The sequence below is a fragment of the Mus musculus genome, chromosome 2 (assembly GCF_000001635.26).
Source record: "Mus musculus strain C57BL/6J chromosome 2, GRCm38.p6 C57BL/6J".
Lineage (NCBI taxonomy): Eukaryota > Metazoa > Chordata > Mammalia > Rodentia > Muridae > Mus > Mus musculus.
The window spans coordinates 69,685,946-69,713,158 of NC_000068.7; the positions used below are offsets into that span (position 1 = coordinate 69,685,946).

The following is a 27,213-nucleotide window of genomic DNA, read 5'->3' on the forward strand; positions in this document are numbered from 1 at the left end:
TTTTTCTTTTTTCTTTTTCTTTTTCTTTTTTTGAAGGGTTGGTGTTTTGAGACAATGTCTCACACTATTGCCTAGGCTGGCCTGGAGCTCACATTGACCTCCATCTCACAGCAAGTCTCCTATCTCACCTCCAGAGTGTTGGGGTTAACTCACTTATGAAAAGGGTGCTTACCTGGGCATGATACCACGTACCTCATGCCTATACGCCCAGCATTTAGGAGGCAGAGACAGGAGGAATGCCACAGGTTGAGACCAGCCAGGTCTACTTAGGATTTTAAAAATATTTTTTAAAGATGTATTTATTTATTTTAATGTATATGAGTACACACTGTAGCTGTACAGATAGTTGTGAGCCTTCATCTGGTCTTTAGGAATTGAATTTAGGACCTCTGCTCAACTCCGTTCAACTCCATTCGCTCCCATCAGCCCCACTTTCTCAGTCCCTGCTCGCTCTGGCCCAAAGATTTATTTATTATTAGAAATAAGTATACTGAAGCTGTCTTCAGATGCACCAGGAGAGGACGTCAGATCTCATGGTGGTTGTGAGCCACCATGTGGTTGCTGGGATTTGAACTCAGAACCTTCAGAAGAGCAGTCAGTGTTCTTACCTGCTGAGCCATCTCACCAGCGTATAAAAAATTATATAAAATATAAAACTTTACTACGGCTTGTCTCGCTGAGAGGAGCTGTGAGGTCACGTGCTGTTGGCTTGTTACCTCTGACCTTTTACTACACTTCCAACCCACTTCCTACTGATTTGCTTTAACTCCAAATACATCAGGCTTTTCCAAGTCAGAATATGCGCCCTTAGAATTTTTTTAATTGAGTTAAGCATCTTAAGTAAATATATATATGGTGGGCCATAGTCATTTTATTTTTTAAAAAGATTTATTTATTTATTTATTTATTATGTATACAGTGTTCTGCCTGCATGTATGCCTGCAGGCCAGAAGAGGGTCCCAGATCACATTATAGATGGTTATGAGCCGCCATGTGGGTGCTGGGGATTGAACTTAGGATCTCTGCAAGAGCAGCCAGTGTTCTTTTCCTCTGTGCCACCTCTCCAGTCCACCACAGTCATTTTAAATGAAAACTACAGTCATGATTTGCCTTCCCCAAATAGATGTTCTCTCAGGTAGTCCATCCGTGCATCCTTCGTTGACATTGCCATAGAGTTCCACTCAAAGTAAGGGATCTGCAAAGGAAGTGACTCATTGAGTACAAGTTTTAAAGCCACTGAAGGTTACTTTTCAAGGCGTTCTTAATTTGATTCTCCCACCATCAGATGGAGCTCCCTACCGAGTGAGTGAGGGGCTACATAAGCGTTTCAATGACCATTTCAGAGATTTACACAATGTGCACACGGCTTTAAGACAGAAATACTCTGCTAAGTCTCTGAGGATCTGAGCTGAGGGTGCACAGATGATTTGCTGCTTTGTGTGTGTGTGCTGGAACATTAAGCAAGACGGACACAGGGGAAGGCACCATCGAGATACGGAAACAGGCTCTCAAAGACAGCGCATCTGCTGGGCCTAGACCTGGAACGTCTCAGTCTCTCTCCAGACATGTTATAAATAAGAGCACGGCACTTACTGATTGGTGTTCTGACTCACCGCCCCCAATAGGAAAGAGAGCAGGCATGGTGGTTCCAGTTGTGTTACCAGCACTCCAGAAACTGAGCCAGAAAAAGTACCAGAAGTTGAACGCCATACTGGGCTGAACCAGCGTGAGTTCTAGACCAGCATGGCTATAGCATGCTACCATGTCTCAACCCCACTACACCCCTCCCATTAAAAAAAAATGGGAGAGACAGATGGGAATAGAGAGATGACTTAGAGGTTAAAATCACTGGCTCCTCTTCCAGCATACCTAGGTTTGATTCCCTGCATCTACATGGTGGCTCACTGCTGTCTATAACTCCAGCTCCCGGGGACCCAGTGCTGTCTTCTGGCCTCTTTAGGCATCAGACAGGCATACAGGCAAGCATCCATATACATAAAGTAACATTTAAAGAAAAACAAGCCAACCAACCAAGAAACCAGCCTCACTATTTCCTTAACCTCCCAGCTAATTATAAGCAGTACTCGATCTGACCTCCCTGGACCCCAGGCATGCATGTGATGCACAGACCTATAAATAGGCAGAACACTCATAAAAAATAAAAATAAAATAGATTAAAATTTTTAAAAGAGAAAGAAGAAAACCACAGTGTTCACCACAGACCCTAGGCTAGCAGGGGGTTTGAGCATTTCTACTGGGCTCTAATTTGTGAAAGCTATGCCTACTGTGCGCATGTGTGGGGACGTAGGCGCTCATAACCATGGAAAAACTGTGCTATGTCATTTCTTAGGCTGTCATGCTTTACTGCTTAAGAGGCTAGCCTGGGGCTGGAGAGATGGCTCAGTGGTTAAGAGCACTGACTGCTCTTCCAGAGGTCCTGAGTTCAAATCCCAGCAACCACATGGTGGCTCACAACCATCTGTCATGGAATTCGATGCCCTCTTCCCTTGTGTCTGAAGACAGCTACAGTGTACTCACATACATAAAATAAAAATAAATCTTTATTTTAAAAAGAAGAGAAGGAAAGAAAAAGAAAAGAAACATTTACAGGGCAGTGTATGCAACTGGAGATCTCTGTATCAAGAGAACTAAGCCAGAACAAAGAAGATGAACATCACCTACCATCTCTCTCGGTTCTAGATCCTAGGTTTTATATAGATGTACATAAGATTTAAAAAAAAAAAAAGAGGCTAGACTGTTTACACAGAGCTGGTGAGGCTCTCCCCAAACATAACGAAATCACTCCTGTTAACTTCTTATGCCATCTTGTAACAAAAGCTGAAATTTTGCCATTTCAACGCACCTAAAAGATGATTTTCTATATATACCCTTGGTAACAGATTTTAAATAAATCGTATAAGATGATAAAGGATTTAAATGGTACAATAATGTAGAAGAAAATAGCTCTAAAAACATTTTTATATTGAATGTTTATTTGAAATCAAGTGATTTTATACATAAAGTTCAATAACATATACGTGGGCTGGAGAGCTAGCTCAACGGTTAAGGTCACACACTGCTCTTGCAGAGGATCTGAGTTAGGTTCCCAGCGCCCATGTCAGGAGGCTCACAACCACCTATAACTCCAGCTCCTGAGGGATTCAACTCCCTACCCCCACAGGTCGGCACTCACATGCACATACTCACACTCAGATACCCACACACATACATGAATTTTAAAATAAATCTCTAAAAAGAAGTAGAGCAGCTACATAAACCACAGGGCAGGCTATGAGCTTTCCCGGCAAGGCTGGAGCCTACCGAAGCACGGCCTCTCAATTCTCAGAAGCCAAGTGGGCTTTCTTCCTGCCACCGCCTAGAAAATGTGTTCTGCCTCACAGCTCCCGTCTCCCCCTTTCCACAACATCAATGGAAGGCATTTCCCACTACACAGTCTGTGTATGATACTTTAGCCTTTTCCTTTTAAAACCCTGTCCATAACACCTAACATGCAAAAAAATAAACATGGAAACCAGAAAAATTGTTTTATGTGTTTATTTTTTTGAGACAAGTTCTCATTGTGTATCCCTGGCTGGCCTGGAACACAATATATAGACAAGGCTATCCTCAAGCTCAGAGATCCACCTGCCTCTGCCTCTTAAGAACTGAAAATATGAGCCACTACCACCAGCTCTCAGACCTGGTCTCACTAGGTAGTCAGTCGATCCTAGCCTTGAACTTGCTATGTGGCACAGGCTAGCCTCAAACTTGAGATCCTTCTGCCTCAGACTTATAAGTGCTGGGATTACAAGCCTGTCCACCATGCCTTTAAAAACGTGTGTGTGTGTGTGTGTGTGTGTGTGTGTGTGTGTGTGTGTTGCACATGGGAGCAGATACACATGCCCATGTGTGCAGGGCAAGCAGACTGTGTGTGGCTCCATCACTCCCAGCCTTATTCCCTTGAGAAAAGGTCTCTCACTGAGCCCAGAGCTAGGCTGGTGGAGCAAACCCCAGCGATCCACCTATCTCTGCCCACACAGCACTGGGATTACAAGTGCTCCTGGCTATACCCGTCCCAGCATGCCTCTTTAGAGGCTGTTATGTGACTGCTTCATACCTGAATAACACGGTAGCCCAAGATTTCCAAATGCCGCTTTTTCATAGCAGATTTTCCTTTTAAGTGAGGAATGTTTGAACAAAAGGCTCTTACATCCAAAAGTTCTATAGCAATCCTAAAAAAATAAATAAATAAAAATATTTACTTCCAAAATTAAAATGAGAATTTAAGTAACCGGCAGCCACAAGCCTTTTGGGAGAAAAACTGTATCTGTATAAACTAACAAAAGGTAAGTGACTATAAATCAGTATAACACCAAGGTTTTTATTTTGTTCATTCTCTGAGTCACAGCAGCAAGCAGCCCAGTGAGGTGGTTTGAATGACTGTCCCCACCCACTCCCATTTCTCCAATTTGAATACTTGGTCCCTGTTTGGTGGCTCTATTTGGAGAGGCTTGGAGAGGTGTGATGTTGCTAAGGAAGTATGTCACTAGGGCCAAGATTTGAGATTTCAAAAGCCACATGGCATTCCCAGTTTGCTTGCTCTGAGTCCTGCCTGTGGTTCAAGAAATGAGCTCTCGGCTGTTCCAGTCACCATACCCGCCTGCTGCCATGCTTCCAGACTCTCATCTCTCTGGAACAACAAGCCGCCTCTAAGTAGACTTGCCCATGGTGTCTTGTGACAGCAATAAACAACTAATAAAAAACTGATTAATACAAGCTAGCCTTGAACTACTGATCATCTTGCTTCTAGCCCCCAAGTGCTGGGATGGCCGGCATCCACCCCACCCAGCTCCAAATGACTACTTCTACTGAAGAAATTAGTAACTGTCAAACCTTTTCATCTATAGGAATTATAGTAAAACATCTACCTCTCATGGGTTTCTTTGCCCAACACATACTATGAGATAGCTTCTTCCAGAAAAAATGTACCCATGAAGTCAAAGCAGCACAGCCACTGTCTAACAGGATGTGTGGATAGCTGAGCGCTCTCCCAGCAGAGAAGGGGCGGATACAAAGACGAAAACCCTGTCCTCCTGGATAAGGGCAACCAGGCTGTCACTTAGTTACACAGGCTGCTGGCCAGTGACAGCCGCAGGAAGATTACAAAAGTATAGATGCAGATGGTGCGGATGTCTGAATAGCAGGTGTTATCTATCACCAACCCTTAATAAAAGAGGCTCTAGTACAATGCCGAATATAATGGTTCAAAATTATCATAAACCAAATTACCTCTCAGCTTCTGGTGGAAGCCTTGGCTCAACTCTTGAATCCCAGTGCATGCCCAGGGATTTTCTGGGAGCTATGCTATGGCTTTCATAAGGCAGAGGTTTTTTTCGTTTATCCAAAATGCATTCAAAACCTATTTTAAAAAGGAAGAAGAATCAACAGTATAAATTAGATAAATTCTAACAGCCAAAAGTTTAATATTTACATGAATATTTATATAGACACTCATGTATTTCAAAGAGCAAAAAGAGCAATATAGCTCCCTGACTGTCCAACTTAGTTTGTAAGGTAAGGTACCCAATGGTACTTTTCTTTGAAAACCAATAAATACCAAGCAAGTCTTAAACCCCAGCACACAGCTGGATACCCTTAGAACTGATCTAAGCCAAATCCTATCAAAAGAGTTTTGCTTTAAGCCAGGCATGGTGACACATGCTTGGAGTCTCAGCACCTAGGAGGCTAAGGGAGAAGGTAAGCTGGGAACAGCCGAGCCGCAGACAGCCAGACTGTCTCAGCAACGACGACAACAACAACAACAACAACAACAACAACAACAACAACAACAACAAGAAGGTCTACTGTAAGATCTTTCAATAGTCTTGGTCATGTTAGGAGGATGCTAAGACAACCCCTGTGAAAACCAGTGAAGCAAGGCCAAACCCTCCTAACAAACTGCATGTACGGGAAGTATGTCGACACGGAAATGTTTTTCTTAAACAAAATGGAACAAACGATGCAGGAAGGAATGGTACATGTAGAAACCTGCTATGCTGGCCTCCCTTGTGGAGCCTAGACTTAAGCAAGAAACTACAGGTAATGGCTACTAAAGCCAGCAGGGCAAACCTTCATGAGGGAACTCACAGATGAACCGGTCTGAAGAACGTTATATACTCCCTGTGGAGTGGTGACTTTTAGTACGGGGCAATAAGAAATAGCCATCGTGAGACAGTGTGGCCGAAGACCAATCAAAGCTAGACTTCATGAAGCACCTACACCTCTAGCTGCTGGATGACTAGGAAGGGAAATACAGCATGAGCAAGCTAAACAATACCACAGGGTGCAGTCAGAAGAGTCTAGATGAGGAAAGTAGTCTCCAATAAGGTATAAGAGGGGGAAAAAAGAAAAATAGAACTGAAGCAAAAAAAAAAAAAAAAGGCAAAGTAACCAAATGTGTGGATCCCAACTTGAGCAAATAAATCATAACATATGTAAGAAACAACCATGAAGGCTATATAATATTATGAAATTAAAATTATTCTACCTTTCTGGTTTTGAGAATGGGGTTCTGCTATGTTGCTGAACTGGTCAAGAATCCCAAAGCTCTAGTCATCCTCCTGCCTCGGCTTCTAACTGGGCTAGAACCTACGCCACATCTCAGTGCTAATCTACCGAGTGGTTTGAACGAGATGCTCCCCATGTTCTCAGGCGTCTGAGCACAGGTTCCCAGTGCACTCTGTGAGGATGCTTAGGAGGTGTGGCCTTGCTGGAAGAAGTGCATCCCTGGGGGCAGCCCTTGAGGTTGCAAAGCCTCCTCCCATCCCCCATGGACTCTGCATCTGTTCCTGCCTCCGTGTTCCTGCCTTGAGCTCCTATCCTGACTTTCCTGGATGATGGACTAGGTGCTGTCAGATGAAATAAACCTGCTCCCCACGTTGCTTTCAGTCGTGGTGTTTATTACAGCCATAGAAAATCTGCAGTGTGAGTTCTAGGATGGCCAGGGCGACACAGAGAAAGTCTGTCTCAAAAAAAAAAAAAAAAAAAAAACAAGAACAAAAACAAAAAGCAAAGAAAAACAACAACAAAAAAAAGAAGAAAGCAAGCTAGGAAAGATGGTCTTAGCCAAAATCTACACAATGGAAGTTAATCACTAGTACGAAGGGGTTAAGCCTTTAGGAGGCGATAGACTCACGTGGGCATACCTTATAAGTCACAGAGACCCCTCCAAACAAGAGAAATACGGGCATGGGGACAGCTGGAGAAGACAGCAAAGTCCTACACTTTCCCCAAAGCCCGTCTGTAGGTTTTGGTTTTCATTCTCTCTTTGCTTCTGAGACTGGGTCTCGCTGTTACCCAGGCTCACCTAAGCCTCCTGAGCAGCTGTCACTACAGGCACGTGCCACGTCCAGGTAGGACAGAATCTTTGGAAGACTCAGAAACGTCTAGCGAATCTGAATCTGGGCTTGACTTAGCTCTGGTGAAGACTTTTTTTTTCCTGAATAACAGAAATATTGATCGTTATCAAAGGTGGGCCATAGGAATGAACGTGAGGATTCTTTTTTTTTTGTCTTTGTTTGAAATTTTTCATGATTAAAAATTTGAAATGAAATTATAAACCTGGCGCTTGGGAGATGGCTCAGTAAAGAAGACTTAGGGCCACTGCAGAGGACCCGGGTTGGGTCTCCTGCACCCACTGTGGCTCATCGCCATCAGTAGCTCAGGCTCTACAGGAATCGGCTCCCTCTTCTGGCCTCTGTGAGTATTAGGGCTACACTTAGTGCACTTGCACACGGGTAAAATGCTTATTCTGCATGTAAATCTTTACAACCAAGTGTAAACCGTTCTAAAGTTCCAGCTGATCAGAAGACTCCAGTAAAGTGAGTTTGGTCGGAAAGGACCAGACGTCTGCAGGCGACTCACCCACTGTGTGGTAATACGGTGAAAGAGCGGAAGGCTTCACACATTGGTGTCCTCCCAGGACCTCTGCTAACATTTTATAGATCTGTTGTTGGGCTCCGTTCATAACACCAGTGTCTTAGGAAAATTGAAAAAAAAAATTAAAAGTCATCCTAATGTGACAACGTGAGAAACAGACATTTTTATGCAGAGCCTCAGGGCTGGTAAGTGGCTCAGCAGGTTCGTAAAAGTGCTCGCCTCCCATCCCGAGGACCTGAGTGATCCCCAGAGCCCGGAAAAAGGTAGAAGGAGAGAACAGACCCTAGAAAGTTACCCTCTGTCCCTCCACACACGCCTGTGTGAGCAACCACAGGCACACCCAAGAAGTACATATACACGGTGCGAGCCTAGTGCTGTCCATGCGGACAAACACTAAATTCAGCAGGAGACAAATGTTTATTCAAGTGCTCCAGTGTCCAGCTAAACCCCTGTAAAATGAATTCCACTTACAAAAGTATTTAACAAGCCATAGGCCCTCTTGAGAACTCTAGACTTTATGGTGATGATAATAATAATAATAATAATAATAATAATAATAATAATAATAATATATTACCCGATAACCTGTTCTTGAATAAACTGTACTCTCTTTACCAAAAGAAAACTCAAACCTTTGTTAAACTGTCGCTGACAAAAGCGGTCATGAAACCATGGAACCTGCAGCTCGGGGCACTCCAAGCAGACTGCTCTATTTAACTCCATGAGGCGGAACTGGATCCTTGCACTCAGACTTGAAGGTAAAACTGAAATTAAGAACACATTAGTAACGGATGTGGAGAGTCCAGACCCAGCAGGAACAAGTCCCGTCTTCACATGATGACCTGCACTCCTGGCTGACACTTGAACTCTTACAGGAGAACGTCACTCCACAAGTACACAAAGGCTTCAGGTCTTTCAGTTGATGTTTGCCCAAGATACAATTAAAAAATTAAAAGGCATCCTAATGTGACAACGTGAGAAACGGACATCTTTATGCAGAGCCTCAGGGCTGGCAAGTGGTTCAGCAGGTTTGTGAAAGTGCTCGCCTCCCAATCCTCCCAATCTTTAAGTTGATGCTTGCCCAAGATACAATTTGCAAAACACATGAAACTCAAGAAGAAGGAAGACCAAAGTGTGGATACTTTGTCCCTCCTTAGTATGGGGAACAAAACACCCATGGAAGGAGTTACAGAGGCAAAGTTTGGAGCTGAGACAGAAGAAACAACCATGCAGAGATTGCCCCACCCAGGGATCCATCCCATAATCAACCACCAAACGCAGACACTATTGCATATGCCAGCAAGATTTTGCTGACATGACCCTGATATAGCTGTCTCTTGTGAGGCCATGCCAGTGCCTGGCAAATACAGAAGTGGATGCTCACAGTTATCTATTGGATGGAACACAGGGCCCCCAATGGAGGAGCAAGAGAAAGTACCCAAAGAGCTGAAGGGGTCTGTAATCCTATAGGAGGAACAGCAATATGAACTAACCAGTACCCCCTGAGCTCTTGTCTCTAACTGCATATGTATCAGAAGATGGCCTAGTCGGCCATCATTGGGAGGAGAAACCTTTGGTCTAGCAAACTTTATATGCCCCAGTGCAGGGGAATGCCAGGGCCAAGAAGTGGGAGTGGGTGGGTGGGGAGCAGGGCGGGGGGAGAGTATAGGGGACTTTCGGGATAGCATTTGAATTGTAAATGAAGAAAATATCTAATAAAAATTGTTTAAAAAAAAGTTGATTTGTTTGGTAACATGATGAAGACCAATTTCTACACTTTGTTCATTTTAAAGCTACATTTTAAAAAATGCTACAAAGAATTTTCATTGACTTCCTTTAGGATATTCCATATTTTGGAATTTATCCTAAGGAAACAATCCACGGTTCTTGTGTAGCATTCATTATGTGTAATGAACAAGAAACAACCTATAAAACAAGAAATAAGGGTCCTGGGATATAACTACAGTGACCTGCCTGCAGTGCATGCATAGGCCTTGGGTTCAATCCACAGCACTGCCTTTTTTAAAAAGGGGCATCCTACTTTCAGATAAAGTTCTTCTATAGCAATATAATGATATGATATGAATCTAGTAAAAATATGACATCAAAAATATTTTATGTCATGGAAAGCTGTTCATAATATAGTAATGAGAACAGCAAAATAAAAAGCAACTTAAGGGCAGGAGAGATGGCTCAGTGGTTAAGAGCACCAACTACTACTCTTCCAGAGGTTCTGAGTTCAACTCCCAGCAACCACATGGTGGTTCACAATCATCTATTATAGGATCTGATGACCTCTTCCGGGGTCTGAAAATAGCTACAGTATACTCATATATACATAAAATAAATAATTCTTTTAAAAAATAAATAATAAAAAGCAATTTAAGATCTCCATCCACTTAAAAACACTTTGATACATGAGTATTTATATGAGATCAAAGGAAGTACGCCAAGCGCCTGGGGTTAGCCCAGGGGCAGTTTGTTCAGCATGCAGAACACCCAGGGCTCATTCCTTCCCACACAAAATAAAAAGAAGGAATGGCAAGCACCACCCCAGAGGTAGCAGTTGTACTTGAAGGTAGAATTAGGGATATTAGTGAACTTTAATGTTGTTTAATGTGTTTTCCAAAGTTTCTATAATATTCATAAATTAAAGATAGGCTACAAGGCCCTGGCTGGCCTGGCCTAGTCAGTTTCAAACTTTCAGCCATTCTCTTGCCTCAGTAATGCTAAAATCACATAAATATGGAGAGAGATCTCTATCTCTGTGTGTTATATGCCTATTATATATTCATAATTATATCCACATATACATATATGTATGCACATACATCCCTACCCTCCAAGTCCTGGAGATGAAACTTAGGATTTAACAAATGCTAATAAAGCATTAGGGCACAACTGACACTTGCGTATAAAGTGCATATAATAAATTCTAAAAGTAAATGTAGACACGTACTTTCAAGCTGGGAATCTAATCTGGCAAGGAACTCGATGTTAAACATTTTCTTTAGCAGATCTTCTGGAAAATATTCAAGTACGGCCAAAGAAAAACCAAGAAACACTAATGTACCAGGATCCAATGTACCTAAAAAACAAGTTTAAAATTGTAACGTACAGATGTTTTACATATACATGTGAACAGGTAAGCTGTTTAGATACAGTCAAGCTTTTTTAAATGATATAAAAGAAAACATCATATCAACATAAAATTAATCTATACCGTTACAAGTCAACAGTAATTTAGGGTCAGAGAAAGAGTTGGACAAAAGAAAGTACTGCTGACCCAGCATAGTAGCATATACCTTTAATCCCAGCACTCAGGAGGCAGAGGAGGAGGCAGGGAGATCTCTGTGAGTTATCTGTAGACTACTGTAATCTACAGAGTAAGTTCCAGGACAGCCAGAGCTACACAGAGAAACCTTGTCCGAAAAGCCAGAAAAAGAGAAAGACAGAGATACGGGGATAGAGACAGACAGACACACGGGGATAGAGACAGACAGAGACAGAAACAGAGACAGTCTTCTGACATAGGAGAAGGGACAAACGAACATAATCCACTGGCATGATAATTCTTATAACGGACATAAAAGACAAACCCAAAATCTTAACGTGTGGTGGCACACAGCTAGAATCCCAGCACTTGGGAGGCTGAGTCAGGAGGTCTGTACAAGTTTGAGACCAGCCTGGCTGCATTACAGTTGCAGGTCTGTCTAGGCTAATGTGAGAACTTGTCTTCAAAACCAGACAAACAAAAATCTTTCCGTTTGGATGTCTTTGCTGTATTTCTTTTGTAAAAGACCAAATCATGAATGAGGCAAATAGCTAGGTACACTAGATGTAACCTCAGTGCTTAAAAGGGGAAGACAGGAGGATCAGGAGTTCAAGGCTAACCTCACATACATGCTACATACCAAGTTTGAGGCTACCTTGTACTACATGAGACCCTGTATAAAATACATACACACACACACACACACACTCACACATGCACGCATGCATACATACATATGTGCGCGCGCACACACAGTTCTCAACCTGTGGGTCTCAATCCCTTTGTGGTTGAATGACCCTTTCACAGGGTTCTCCTAAGACTTTAGGAAAACACAGATATTTATATTATGATTCATAACAGTACCAAAATTACAGTTATGAAGTAGCAATGAAAATAACTTTATGGTTGGGTCAGCACAGCATGAGGAACTTATTAAAGCATTGCAGCATCAGGAAGGCTGAGAACCACTGCTCTAGAGGATCCTAGTTTGATTCCCAGCACCCACGCAGCAGCTCATAACCATCTGTTAACACCAGTTCCAGAGGACCTAACGCTCTCTTCTGGCCTCCATGGGCACCAGGCAGGTACGTGGTACATAGATATATATGTAGGCAAAACATTCATACATAAAATTACAAAAAATATTGTAAATGGGTCTAAACCATAATATACTGTATGTACCACAGCAAGGTATTTTTGCAGACAATGTGCAATACAGCCACCACAAGTAACCAGATAATCTATAAGATGACACATCTCCAATAAAACAGCCAATCTTTATTATTTAAAAACAAAAGAAGAAGCAGGAAGGAGGTAATAAAATTAAAGATCATTTTCAAAGACATACATACACACACACACACACATCAGAGGCTTATCACTCAAGCACTAAGGAAGCTGCACACAAGGCTCAAGACTTCAAGGCCAGGGCTAGGGAGATGGCTCGGTGGGTAAAGTGCTTGCTATACAAAGCATGAAGACCTGAGTCCAATGTACCAGAACCCACATAAAAAGCTGGCATGGCTGCACGCACCTGTAACCCAATGCCAGGGATGGAGACAGAAGGATCCCAGCAGTTCACCTACCAGCCAACCTAGCTCAATCAGTGAGCTCTAGGTTGAGTGCTGACCATGCCACAAAAAAAGTGAGGTAGAGGGGCTGAGGTGTCTCGGCGGGTCTTGACAGAGCTTCCCAAGCAAGTCTGAGAACCTGAGTTTGGATCCTCAGAACCACAGAAAGCTGGGGGAAATGGGAGGCAGAAAAAGAGCATGCTGGGAAGCTCCTGGGTCAACCAACTAGGACTACACAGCGACAAATGGAGGATGTTCAACAAGAGCAAAGTCAAGGACCAACACCTGAGACTGTCTTCTACGACTCATACTAGAAAATGTGTATGTGTACACACACACACTGCACAAACACATACATGAGTCTAGCCTGAGCTACAGATTGAGAACCAAACGAAAAATTGGTAAGAGATGGGAAATTTTGATAATGGTCTAAGCAGTAGATGGCACTGCTCATTGTCCTGGTTATAGTGCTGACATAATGGTTACAAAGGAGGGTGTCCCCTTTCCCTGAAGCCTACAGAATGGATAATTCAAAGGTTCATCATATGCAACTAATGACAGGACTCAAGCTAGACTGGGGACATACTACATAGATGCTTGTCCCTTCAACTTTAATAGGTTTTTGAAAACCTCTGTATCAGAAAGGGAAAAAGACACAATCTTTTCCCAGGTGTGTGTGGTGGTATTCTAGATTATAAGAAACGAAATACATAGCCACCAAAAGCAACAAAGTAAGCAATACAGTGGTTACTTGGGGTACAGTTCAGGAGACTTTAAACACTGGAGTCTACTAGGGATTCAGGGACCACTGAAGTTTCTCAGTGTGCTAACAGTATGTGCTGATACAAGGGACTTTCATCATCCTGAGCAGGTGTATGCCTCAGTACCACAGTATAATATCCCCTGAAGTGGGGCATAGGGCGGGGCAGGGGGGAGGTAAGCAAGAGAGATAAGGTAAGTATGACAAAATATTAACTATCAAGTCCACCCTGTGAATATATTTATGTTCATTGAGCAATTCTTACATAAATCTGTTATGTTTGTATTTTAAAAAGTCTCAGAGAAATGGCTACTTCTCTTCTTTTGAGACGGATTCTTTCAAGACACAACAGGTAGCGAAGTAGTTGGATAGATAGATGATAGACAGACAGATGTTCATCCAAGTAGACTTGAACACCCCCCCCCCCGCCCCCATAGCCAAGCTGGTATCAAGCAATCAATCCTTCTGCCTCACCAAGAGCTGGAATTTCGAAAACCATCACACCCAGTAGTACAGAATTTCCAGCTATTTTTGAATACCCAATATTGAAGGCCACTGTGATAGCTTCTGGCTCATATTTACAATATGAATCTATTGGACCACTCATTCATTATATCGTCAAACACTTTACTTACCTAAGTAAGAATTACAGCATTGGACACACGCTCCAAAGAATTCATCCTTTTGAGGTGGATCATAGTTCAGAATGCTGAATGGGAGAATAATAGCAAGGACTGAAAAGGGATGGATCTGTAGAATTGAAACAAAATTTAATATGAGCTTCAGCAAATTTTAACCTATCGTTTCAGATGAAGTCTAACATGCCCATAGTGAAAGTACAGATGTCCCGCTTATTAACCTTTGTATCCCGCAATGCTTTAAAGTTGTGACTATTAGTAACCGTAAAAATGTTAGTATAAAAAAAAGTCAGCCAATCTACGACGTGATTCTGCTAGGTGTAAAGAGGCCTGTTCTGGGCTCCATCACTCACGGAAAATGAGCAGGAAGCAGCCCCTGTTATTTCCATGCCATCAGTGCCTGGATCAGAGTAGCATCATGCCACAGCCAACTAGCTCCGGAGAGCCGTTGGCACTTTTCCCCCATCCATTCTTTACCTCTGATGCTTTTGAGTCACAATCTCTACAGCCCAAGCTGGCCTCAAACTCAAGGTCCATTGCTAGGATTGTGGGTGTGAGCTCTGATGCCTGGCAGCACTGGGGCGTTGGACCTAAGGGCACGTGTGTCTACACAAGCACTGTTCCACTGAACCACACCCGCTCCATTTTCTCACTTGCTTATTCACTCGCTCATAAGCTAAGCAAGCAAGACATCGTGTTCAGTTGTGGAAAATACCAGCTTCTAAAATAAAGACTTATCCATATATATATCACAGTCATTGTGTAAGTACCAGATTCTAAAATAAAGACCTTATCCTAATATATAGATATAGATATACATCACAGTCATTGTGTAAGTAAGCATCCTCTCACAGGATCCACAAAGGAGCTTTTCCAATGTAATTTCAGAAACAGATATACACAGACAACTCAGGAACACTGATTTCAGTAGACACCTTATACATTTCTCAGTCTTCATACTTATCTCTCATTTCTAATGTGCGTGTATGTGTGTGTGTGTGTGTCACATCTGAATGTGTAAGTCAGAGACTAGCTTTGTGCAGTTGGTTCTCTCCCTCCATGTTTAAGAACAATCTAAGGTCGGTCAGACTTGCACCATTGGAGAGGCAAGACCACTTACTGATCCATCTTGTTAGGCCTATAATGGTGACACCCAGGATTACAGAAAAAAAGAAAATTAAAAATCAGTTGTTTTCGAAGCTGGGTGTGGTGGCGCACACCTTTAATCCCAGCACTTGGGAGGCAGAGGCAGGAGATTTCTGAGTTCAAGGCCAGCCTGGTCTACAAAGTGAGTTCCAGGACAGCCAAGGCTATACAGAGAAACCCTATCTCGAAAAACAAAAAACAACAAACAAACAACAACAACAAAATCAGTTGTTTTCTACCATGCAAATATACCTAATATTGAAAATATTGCCAGTTGTGATGGCACACACCAGTAGGATTTGCTGAAGGAAGTGGAGACAGGAAGACCACAAGTTTGAGGCCAGCCTGGGCTACAAATTTTAAAGCCAGGAAGTAGTGGCACACACTTTTAATCCCAGTACTTGGGTGGCAGAGACAGATAGATCATTTTGAGTTCAAGGCCAGCCTGGTCTATAGAGTGAATTCTAGGACATCCAGGACTGTTACACAGAGAAACACTCTCAAACAAAAATCAATCAATCCATCTGACCTCTGACCTTAGCTGGGCATAGTGGCACATGCCTTTAATCCCGGCACTAGGAGGCAGAGGCAGGAAGATCTCTGTGAGTTCAAGGTGAGCCTGGTCTATACAGTGGGTTCCAGGTCAGCCAGAGCTACACAATGAGATCCTGTCTCAAAAACAAAACAAAACAAAACAAAATCCTTCTAACTTTAGTCCTTCTGGCTGAAGGACTAAAGGACCTCTCATCTCTCCAGATCTGTGGCCAGAGGAGCAAAGTGCCCACTCTGGTTTGTTTTGTTTGAGACAAGGTCTCTGTGTCTGTTCACTTTGACCTTAAATTCTTGGCAATCCTCCTGCTTCTGCCTCCTAAATGCTGAGGTTATAAGTGCGACATCACACCCTTGATCCAAAGTGGTCTTAAAGAGAAAAAGAACAAATGGATAAACTAGAAGCCAGAGGTGAGTTTTTAAGCTTCATGCTGTAATCTAAGTTCAGAAAGTAATTAATTAAAGGATCTATAATTATAAAAAGGTATGTTTCTAGAAGCTGACAATGGTGTAAAAGTAATGTCTAACATTTAAGTTTCACCTTTTCAACCTGCTGAATGGCCACTGAAGCGATCCTATCCAGCAGCAGAGTGTTGAGGTAGTTAGTTCTGGAAAGAAAAGACGCGACCTTGGCAATATTGCTGTAATCTATTTCATCCATGAAACGCAGTAAAGCAGCGATGGATTCTTCAACTAAGGATTCGTGAAGCCATTCTCCCTTCAAAGACTTGAGCTCCTCCCACAGAAGATCCAAGTTGGTGCTCTGTTGCAGCCGGTGACGGCCCAGTTGATCTAGTTTTTGAAGGAGGTCCAGTTGCTTTCCAGTAGTACTAGCCAGGCAGACGAGATCACTCTGAATCCAGCGCATGAGATATACTACCAAGTCATTCAGTTCCCTGAAGTCACACTGTGGTAGAACTGCTTCAATCCGGGAGACCGCTGTTTCACTGAGGTGCGGATGTGGAAGCATGGACAGAGCAGAGACCAGAACAGAAATCTCACTGGGTATGACACTAGCTTCCAAACGACTATTATGTAAAGGAGAGAGAAGGGGAAAAGTATAACTAACACACCAGCAACAAAAAACACCCAAAATACATGAATTAAAGTAGTGTTACACAATTGTTCTTAACAGGTGAGGTAACTTTAGAAAGCCACTTCATTTATGACTTATTCACAGGGGATAGATCTCAAGGGGTCACTAAGGAAAAACTCAGGTGACATAACTATGCTCCAAACTTTTTTATGAAAAAAAAAAAAAAAAACCCCACCTCACCATCAATGGGAAGAATGGTGCCCAGTGCTGATGCTAGGGAGTGTTGAGCCCTGTGTCTCCGTAACGCTTGGGAGCTGCTGGGACCTTGGGTAGTCTCTGGCATGGGGGAGCCTCAATAATACCAAATCAATTCCCTTCTTATTTATGTGCCCAGGACATACTGCCTTGTCATTGGCAGACAGACACACTGGCAGACAGACAGACAGACACACACACACACACACACACACACACACACACACACCGGACCTCTCTAATCTTACTTCTCTAAATCTGCACAGTAACTATCTCAGCATGAGAGCAGTAGTTCTTTTTTTTTTTGTTTTGTTTTTGTTTTTTTGAGACAGGGTTTCTTTATGTAGGCCTGGCTGTCCTAGAACTTGCTTCATAGACCAGGCTGGCCTCGAACTCACAGAGATCCACCTGCCTCTACCTCCTGAGTGCTGGGATTAAAGGCGTGTGCCCCCAGTTCGAGAACAGTAACTTAAACAACAAATTAAGAACTGGCCACTTTAAGGCACCTCTACGCTTGGAAGTGTAGAAGAAAAGATTCAATCATATTGAATTCAAAACTGAGTTGCTATGATTTTATTATTTGTTGTTTTGGAGTTCTGAAATCCTATCTAAAATGAACAATGAAAGACCAAACACATACACACAAACACACACACACACACACACTCCACTGATTGCTTGTCAAATAAAATGATCATAATATTCCATGCTAGTCACAGTGCATTGGTAAAGGTATTGTCATTCATTATTAGTAAGCTTAGAGATTAAAGTTAGCAATACTTCATTTTAACACAATTGAATCAATGAAAAACTGTGTAACTTCCAAATTATAACACAGTGTTACATATCCAGAGAAAATAGGGTAATTTTCTGTTATTAGTGTAAATGGAAAATTGCATGAAAAACTGCTTTCTTATTAATATCACCATTATATGGTTGTTTAGTTGTATACTGGGGATCACACTCAGGGTTCATATATGCTAATACAGCATGCTAGGTATAACCTAGACCTTAAAGATTCAGGAATAAGTCATTCAGTTTTATCCAGAAAACTCTAGCTACATGGATGGATTTTGAAATAAAATACTATCTTAATAAATAAAATACTAACTTTATTTTTTTAAATACTTAAAATCTTACCTGAGAAGTAATTCTCTGAGTTTCATAAAAAGCTCCTTACTTTGAAAATGTAGAAAAGTCAATGCTTGTATTATCTTCAATAGCTCTATCGATTTATAGTTATCCAAATGTTTGTACAGAACAGAAACAATCCTAAAAAGAACACACATTATAAACAAGTGATTCACTTATTTATTAAACAATCGCTACACAGACTTCATGCCACACACTCTACTCTATGTTGGGGATCAGTAAAATTATCTCATTTTCTGTTTTTACAGAATTCTCTCAATCATGAAGTGTAAATTTGGAAAAGGGGAGAAAAGCATAACTGTAGGAGTAGGAAGATCACTTAGCAGTTAGAGCACTGGCTGTTTAGTAAGACCTGGGTTTAGGTCCCAGCACCCACATGGTGGCTCACAATGATCTGTAACTCCAGTTTCAGGGTATCCAACAACTTCTGGCCTCAGCCAGCACCAGGCATGCACATGATCCAAATACATATATGCAAGCCAATAGTCACACACATAATTTTTTTACATAGTATTTTTTAAAGAAGAACATAGCTTTATGAGAGAGAGACAGAGAGAGAGAAAGGCATCAAATTCCACTCCCTGCTGCCAAGAACAGTTTTATCATAAGTTGCTAACAATTAGCAACACTAATCCAATTTTCTTCCATAATCTTCTGGCCCTCACATGGACATGCTAACCTCGATTGAGGGAGGAGGAGGAGGAGGAGGAGGAGGAGGAGGAGGAGGAGGGAAAAGTGATGAGAAATGAGACTAAGTAGCCTTCACTAAAGAGATATATGATAAAGAAAAGTAAACATATGCAACTTGAATGTTTTTTTTCCTTCTTAAATCTCATGCTGCAATAAGCTACTGTATGACATTACAGGCGACAGTGAGACAAGTCCACATGGAAGCTTCGGGATTCACAGCGCCCTTGCTCTATGCACTGTGACGCTCTGCTCCAGTCTACAGCAGCAGTAAAGGGAATAAAAACTGCTATAAACCACGCTGTCTCTGTTCTGAAACCCCAAACGGGAACATCAGCAAAGCGTTAAGCGACCATCCCATACTACTTCAAAACAATCAAACATGAAGTACTTCCGTCAGAAGTAAAAAAAACAAAGAACAATACTTATGAGTGACAACTAAACAGCACCATGAACTCAGGAAAGACTACTTTTTAAGCAAGTGTGAATTTCTGCTTTCCATATCTTCCATTGCTCCCAACACGATCAGCGCTTGCTGGCTGCTCAGCTCCTCTGACAGCAGTAGTATAGTTGATTTAAGCCTAGACGCAAAAATAAATATTTTTTTAAGGTTAGAAAACTAGCTTTCAGTTTGTTTTAATGAACAGCTTTGGGGTACCAAATAGAAAACTCCAGATCCCTCTTCTGTGGAGGTCTCAGAAGCCCTGCGTAAGGGGAAGAAGAGCTCCTCTCGGTTTTCTACAGATTACTACAGTTCCTGGGCTGGGGAAATGGCTCAGGTGAGAGTGTGCACTACTTTTGCAGAAGACTCAAGTTTGGTTCCCAACATCCATTTCAGGTGGGTCACAATCCCCTGTAACTCCAGCTCCGGGGAGCTACACTACTACAGGACACTGGGGGCTTCTGCACTCACACATGCTGATACCCACAAACACATGTGTACACATAATTTAAAATATTTTAAGAGAGCGCTAGAATTGCAAACATTCCGTATACTTATGCCAAGTAGGGGAATTTTATGCACTGCATAACTCTAGCCTCATAGCCTAAGAAGGGAGAATCTAATGATATTTGTATATTTAATATCTACTCATCTTCTACCAATATCTCAATGTTTTAAATGGAATAAGATCTGGCCAAAGTACCATAAATATTCCTATGTATCACATACAACTAAATGTCACCCATAGATCTATACTCCAGATATTTGGGAGGCTGAAACAGAACTGTAAGTGTTCAAGACTTGCCTGAGCAACTTAGTGAGACTGTCTCCAAATAAAAAGTAAATAGGTAAGAATGCTTGTCTAGTATGTGGAAGACCCTAGGTTTAATTCATAAGACAAAAAAAAATCCAACTAAATATTCCAAATATTTATATCTATACCAATGTCCTATGAAAACAGAAAATTTTTTAAAGATTTATTTATTATATGCAAGTACACTGTAGCTATCTTCAGTCACCTCAGAAGAGGGCATCAGATTTCATTGCAGATGGTCATGAACCACCATGTGGTTGCTGGGATTTGAACTCAGGACCCTCAGAAGAGCAGTCAGTGCTCTTAACGGCTGAGCCATCTCTCCAGCCCCAAAACAGAAATTCTTAAGAGATGAGTCAGATCAAACTCACTCAAGCCTAGTGCTGTTGGGACACCTGTAACTACACACCTAACTGCTTTTGTTTTGTTTGGCTGTGTGTGGGTGTGTGCAAGATGGGGTCCTGCTTTGCAGTCCTGGCTGGCCTGGGACTCCCTCTGCAACCCAGGGTGGCCTCAAACTCACAATACTCCTCCCAAGGACTGGGGTCACAGCCAGGCACCCCAAAGAAGTATGTGCTTCCCTATTTGTTTTAATTACTGCTAATAGTTTTCTGTTTCAATATACCTAGGTTTGTGTATATATAATCGTTTCTAATAACAGAACTATTTGTTCTGGAATTAAAATAAATATTTGGAACATATGTTACATTAACATTGCCTTAGTTGGGGTTTCTATTTTGGTGATAAAACACCATGACCAAAACCAACCTAGGGACTTTGATGGTGAATACGATGCAGTAACGTTGTACCATGAGGCACTGTTTACACTATCATGGTCTAAGCAGCCCACTCTCTTCTGCTGGGTCCTGATTCTCATGCTTCTGCGCAAACCCAGGAAGGGCTCATCAAAACACTGAGGTGGCGCCCTCATCCTTGCCCTGCCCACCGGTTAGAACACACCAGTAGTTTAAAACTTGGCAATGCAAGTGGAAGTCAGAAGAATCAGAGAGCAGAGGGTCACCGGTTAGTTCCCCTTCCGTAGCAGAACCGCGTGATCGGGAGGCTCCAGCATGAGAAGAAAAGCATTAAAGTGAGCTTACTGTTTCTTTATCTCAGGTCTGGCCACCGGCCCCAGAGCGGCAAACAACCGGACAAAGCTTTCAGGATGATCAGAAGGGAGGGTCATCTCAGCCAGCCTCCCTCGAGCTGCTTCAACAAATTCAAAGCTGTGGAACTGTAGAAACTGATACAGGTTAAGGATTTTACTGATGGACTCCAGATCAAGATGGCTCATGTTCCTTATAAACACTTGATTACACCTCTCTAACAGTGGGTAATGACTGTATTTGACATTTCGAAGAAACAGTAATATCCTTCTTGCAATGTTGACTTTGGAAGAATTTACAGTGTCAAAAAGAAGTTCTGTTCTGATCACCAGTCGTTCCTGGAAACACGGTGATATTAATGAAGAAATGCTGACCATTAAGACAGATAAGGCCCTGAAGGAGAAAAAAGATACACATTTTGATATCATTAACAAAAATGACCAATTCTAAATGAAATGACTAGATATGGCAAGAAACTGGCAAGCATATTGTTTTATGCCATAAATTGTCTCATTCATTTATTCATTTTTTTTCCCCTATCACCATGAAAAACAGTTCCCTGGTTCTGACCTGGGGATATCATGTCGTCTGCTGCTACACACAAAGCCGTGACAGATGGCTGGGGACATGGCAGGCAAACTTGGTGAGTTAAAAATCTTAGATGCTGGGGCTGGCGAGATGGCTCAGAAGTTAAGAGCACTCACTGACTGCTCTTCCAGAGGTCAGGAGTTCAAATCGCAGCAACCATGTGGTGGCTCACAACCATCTGTAATGAAATCTGATGCCCTCAGCTAGGCAGCGCACACCTTTAATCCCAGCACTTGGGAGGCAGAAGCAGGCAGATTTCTGAGTTCGAGGCCAGCTTGGTCTACAGAGTGAGTTCCAGGACAGCCAGGGCTACACAGAGAAACCCTGTCTCGAAAAACAAAACAACACAAAAAAGAAATCTGATGCCCTCATCTGGTGTGTCTAAAGATAGCTAGAGTGTACTTATATATAATAAATAAATAAAATCTTTAAAAAAAAATCTTAGATGCTTCAGAAAGCTGGACAATACCAAGCAGCTTTTGCCATCGACGTTTTATAGATGGGATGATAAGCTCACAAGAGACGAGGTTATAATGAGGCTGGACAGATCTCTATCCGCACCCAAAGTCTGCACCTGCCCGCCCACACAATGCTCCCAAATAGAGGTACCTTAAGTCCTGGATGGTTTCCAGTCTCCTATTTACAATATCAGCTATTTTTCCCATTAATGGACTGAAATACAGATGCTGATCGGCCAAGCAAGTGGAAAATATGGACAGCACATTAGTATCGAACCTATTAAAAGAAACGCAAGTGAGATCATTAGTATCAATAAGAACACATGATGCAGTTGTGAAATAAAAAAGGAACAAAAACGTTAATGTGTTACTCCTCCAAGACGAACAGCGTGTGCCCAGCATGTAGAGGCAAGGCCCTGGGTTTGGGTTTGAGCCTCAACATTACAAAAAAAATAACAGATGTGGAGTACATCTGGGAGAAGGGAGAGGTATGTTTCGAGGATTATATTTTGAATATGTTTAAAACACATTGTACGAGACTCAGTTCAGTACTTTAGAAAGATTTAAAAGAGATACACTCAAAACTATTCTAGTTTTAAATTATAAACTGCTTTTAGGAGACATGGGATGCTGACTCATTTGCATATTAGCAAATAAAAGTTCTATGAAAATTTTTAGAATTTAAGCATAGGGAAAAGGCTCCAATCTGTTCCAGGGAACGGCAAGACAAAACTGAAGTACTATACACTTCAGTGTTTTCCCTTCTCTTCCTTTTCTGTTTGGTGAGTTGTGGAGAGCAATCCCAGGGCTTATACGCACTTTGGCAAGCCTGCTAACATCAAGCTCCATTCTCAGTGACTGGGTTTTAATGTGTTGCTATTGTTTGTCTTGTTTATTAAAAGCACCAGTGTTGGGGCTAGAGAGATGTATCAACGGTACATACTGCTCTTCCAGGGAATCCATGTTGGCTTTCTAGCATTCACATCAGGTGGCTCACAACTAGCTGTTAACTCCAGCTCCAGGGGCTCCAACACCCTCCTCTGGCCTCTGCAGGTACCTGCACACATGGGCACATAGCCCCCCACCCACCAAACAAACAAACTTAAATATCGGGGTTAAAAAGGTGGCCTGGCAGGTGAATCGTAGCACCCATGTGGTAGGTTACAGATTGTCATCTGTGACTCCAGTTCCTGAGAGGCTGTCTCGGACTATATACAAATACATTTTAAAAAATAAAACAAAAAAAATCTACTTTTCAGCATAAGGACGTTCATAGCAGCACAACACATAATAACCAAAACTGCAGGTAATCCACATATTTATGGCTAATACAATGGAAATGTATCCAACAGTATTAGACCTGACACTTACTTTCTTTTCTTTTTCTTTTTGAGTGAAGTCAAAACTTATTGACAGCAATATAAAGCAAGCTAAGATGGAGAGGTACCATTTAGCAGGAGCAGGTATTGGCACAAATGCTTACATTCTGTAGGAAGCTTTGAAGCGGACTATAACCTGTGGTCACCACCCACTGCCCCCTTACAGAAACGGAGTGGCAGAAAGCCAGGCATGCTCCACAATGTTGTTCGCTCTCCCATTCCTCCAAACTGCTGCCTTTCTTTTTGCTTCTTCCATATCCCTGCAATCTAGGGATGTTCTGTTGTTCTTGTTATTGTTGTTGTTGTTGTTGTTGTTACTTATTTATTCCGTGTGTTTGGGTGTCTTGTCTGCAGTATGTCCGTGCACCTCGTGTGGTAGTTGTGCCTCTCAGGAACTGGAGTCACAGATGACAATCTGTAACCTACCACGTGGGTGCTACGATTCACCTGCCAGGCCACCTTTTCAACCACGATATTTAAGTTGGTTTGTTTTATGTAGAGTCAGTCAGAATCTTCTGCTTCTGAAGCAGAACTCTTCAAGAGTCGAAGCAACTAGTTCATAACTGCCTGTGACACCGCGGTTACATTTTATTAATATGCATGTGGAAAAGGATACTGAAGCCTGCTGAGTGAGAGGGGAACTCCTGAAATACCTGCCTTTCTTTACTAAGTAAACACTACTCTTGACACAATTTAAAACCCTCCTCAAACAGGCCAGGAGTGGCGTTTGAACCCAGCACTGGGAGGCAGATGCTGGCAGATCTCTGATTTTGAGGCCAGCCTGGTATCAAGGGCTGGAAATGGCTCAGTGGTAAGAGGGTGTGGTCTACAGAACGAGTTCCCGGAAGACCTGACTCAGAGTAAACAAAACAAACAAGCGCCTTGGCCGCCTCTTAGGCCTTCTAGAATCATCAAAGAGAAATTTTGTAGCGTGTGTTACAAATAGGTCAGTGCTTCAGTAACTGGGAAACTTCTTCATAGTAGAGATGAGTCTCCGCCAATCTTGAGGAACGCTTCAGTCTATGAGAAAGACACTACCAAGCCCAGAATTCCCTGCACGCGTATTACCACAGCTGGTTTATTGTGGTGCTAGGGATGGAATCCTGGGTCTCATGTATGCAAGCGCACATACCAACAACAAAGCTACATCCCCAGGCCCAGTACATTTTTCTTTCTTGTGAAATGGTGTGAGACCCCGACTTAGAGCGTTTCTCCCTGGAAGGTAAAGCCCCTGGACGTTCCCCAAGCTTGTTTTCCCCGCTCTTTAAAAATACAGCTAGAAAGCAGCTCTTTGTTCTCTATAGCCAGCAAAAAGCCTTTTTGTTTCTATACTGTACAACCAGAGATGCCTGCCTTCCTGTGCCAAGGACATGGAGATAAAAATTCAGAAAACTCACTCCCCACTCCTGCCTTGTAAATTTCACCAAGGACACCTGGAAGAGAAGAACTCTTCCCAACTCCTCCCAACTCCTCAGCTAGCTGTTAAAAGCCCCCTACTGTCACCGCTCGGGGTCAAACTCCCCTGCTCTGCATGGCAGAGGGACTTCGTCCTCAGCTAGCTGATAATAAAACCTCTTGCAGTTTGCATCAGGTGTGGTTTTCTCCAGAGATGTTGGGGTGTTGGCCAGCTCATCCCGGGACTTGAGCGGAGGCCCAGCATCGGGGGTCTTTCAATGTCATTCTTTACCTATATTCCATCTTGATAATCTCCCACAGAATAGCCCCGATCTTCTATGACAAGCCCAGCATACTTGCCTTTCCAGTCTTTTCCATGCTTCTGTAACCAGTGCTTCGATTAGTGGGTGATGGGATTCAACTGCAAACCTCAATAAAAACAAGGAAAAAAACCTCTTAACCATCAAAGTCAAGAGACTGCAAATAGACCAACAAAGCGAGAACTCCAGCTTGTTATCAAGCATTAATCTCAAGAGTAACTACTTACCTAATCTAATCTCATTGCCTTTAGCCAACCAACATACCGCCAACATTCCATAATCAACCAGTCTCATGTAACGAAGGCTAGCCATGTCTACATTCCTAATTTTCAAAAACTGTATCACCAATTAGTATCAAAGAATCTTTCAAAAGAATCCTTAGAAGACCAGGCGTGGTGGCGCACGCCTTTAATCCCAGCACTCGGGAGGCAGAGGCAGGCGGATTTCTGAGTTCGAGGCCAGCCTGGTCTACAGGGTGAGTTCCAGGACAGCCAGGGCTATACAGAGAAAGCCTGTCTCGAAAAAAAAAAAAAAAAAAAAAAAAAAAAAAACTTAAAATATAACATTATCAGAAAAACTATCTCCTGGAAGAAGGGCTTTTCCATTTTTAAAAGATTCTTAGAAAATTAAAATATAAACTATAGTTCTTTCATAAAATTGAGAGGCAACTTACTGCTTTATGCTGTATAACACATCCACCAGGGTAGCATCACTCATTGCTGGGATGTGATTTGTTGTAATGCTGCAAAGAGTAAGAAACTGAGGATGGTTTCTAACATGGTCAACGTTTTTTTCCAAGACGGTCTTCTGCTTCTGAAACTGCCAAAGTACATTAAACGCACAGCCCACTTGCTGTTCGGAGAGCGTTGCCGTATTCGTCTCAATAAGGTCAAACACTTGTTCTTCGTTTGTACACTTCTGCATCTGAGTAATTAATGACTCACAACTGAAGGGGCGGAGCGGAAATGCTCTCCAAGAGAGTAAAGAGATGCTTCGTAGCCGGAACATATTTATAACGGACGGGGCTCCAAAATAGAGGTTTCTTTTCCTTAGCACAATTTTTTCTTTGGTTAAAAAAAAAAAGCATCTACACTAGAAGTCAGGTATAATGTGACAATATAAAATCTGGCTTTCATTCACGTGCTTTATTTGCATCCTGTCGGCTCTAAATCCATTCCAAAAGAATCTGTAAAACAACTGGTTAACCTTGGTTACTCTTATCTCATTATTATCAAATTGATCTCCCAAATTCAAATGTCAAGTAAGGAGGATTTTTCTTTTTCTTTGGACTATAGACTTTGTTCTTGGTCTGAACCAGCTGAATTTGATCCAAAATTAAACATGGGGGGGGGGGGGCGGAAAGGGGATCTCTTCCTGCACCTAATTTTAAAATGTTTCTTCTCAATTCTGACCACAAAGCAGCATTAGGAAACAAAATCAAGAAAGGTTTGTTTGTTTTGTTTGTTTTTAAGAGTATTGGCTTCCTTGTTTGTGGAGATAGTGTCTCATCCTGTAGCCCAAACTATGGCGATTACAAAAAGGTGACCTTGGGGAAACCATTTAACTAAAGGAGACGCCTTGGGAGTGTGACACAGTTGGAAGTGCAGAGAGCTGGTTTTGAGTGTCGCACAGCCCCATGGTCCACAGATGACAGGTATTCCGAGCACCTGGCAGGCAGGAAAATTAACCTCCACCTGCCCAGATG

At 42.3% G+C, this 27,213-nt stretch overlaps 1 protein-coding gene across 1 annotated transcript; it reads right to left on the reverse strand.

The window, feature by feature from the left end:
* Nucleotides 1-874: 874 nt before the first annotated feature.
* On the reverse strand, nt 875-26,661 carry Fastkd1 (FAST kinase domains 1). The gene is made up of 14 exons (NM_177244.3): nt 26,182-26,661; nt 25,549-25,617; nt 22,566-22,691; nt 21,363-21,761; nt 19,477-19,587; nt 18,308-18,439; nt 16,418-16,904; nt 14,179-14,293; nt 10,898-11,026; nt 8,571-8,702; nt 7,924-8,037; nt 5,290-5,419; nt 4,118-4,232; nt 875-1,195 (listed from the first exon to the last, which is right to left on the reverse strand). The coding sequence occupies exons 1-14, from the start codon at nt 26,514-26,516 to the stop codon at nt 1,100-1,102; spliced, it is 2,490 nt and encodes an 829-aa protein (NP_796218.2). The 5' UTR covers nt 26,517-26,661; the 3' UTR covers nt 875-1,099.
* Between the last annotated feature and the right edge of the window lie 552 nt (nt 26,662-27,213).

Coding starts and splice junctions, on each gene's coding strand:
- Fastkd1 (NM_177244.3), bottom strand. CDS start 26,516: ATGTTCCGGCTACGAAGCATCTCTTTACTCTCTTGGAGAGCATTTCCG. Junction 25,618..26,181: donor GTGTTATACAGCATAAAGCA/GTAAGTTGCCTC, acceptor GTTTTTATTGAG/GTTTGCAGTTGAATCCCATC. Junction 16,905..18,307: donor CTCAGAGAATTACTTCTCAG/GTAAGATTTTAA, acceptor TTTACATAATAG/TCGTTTGGAAGCTAGTGTCA.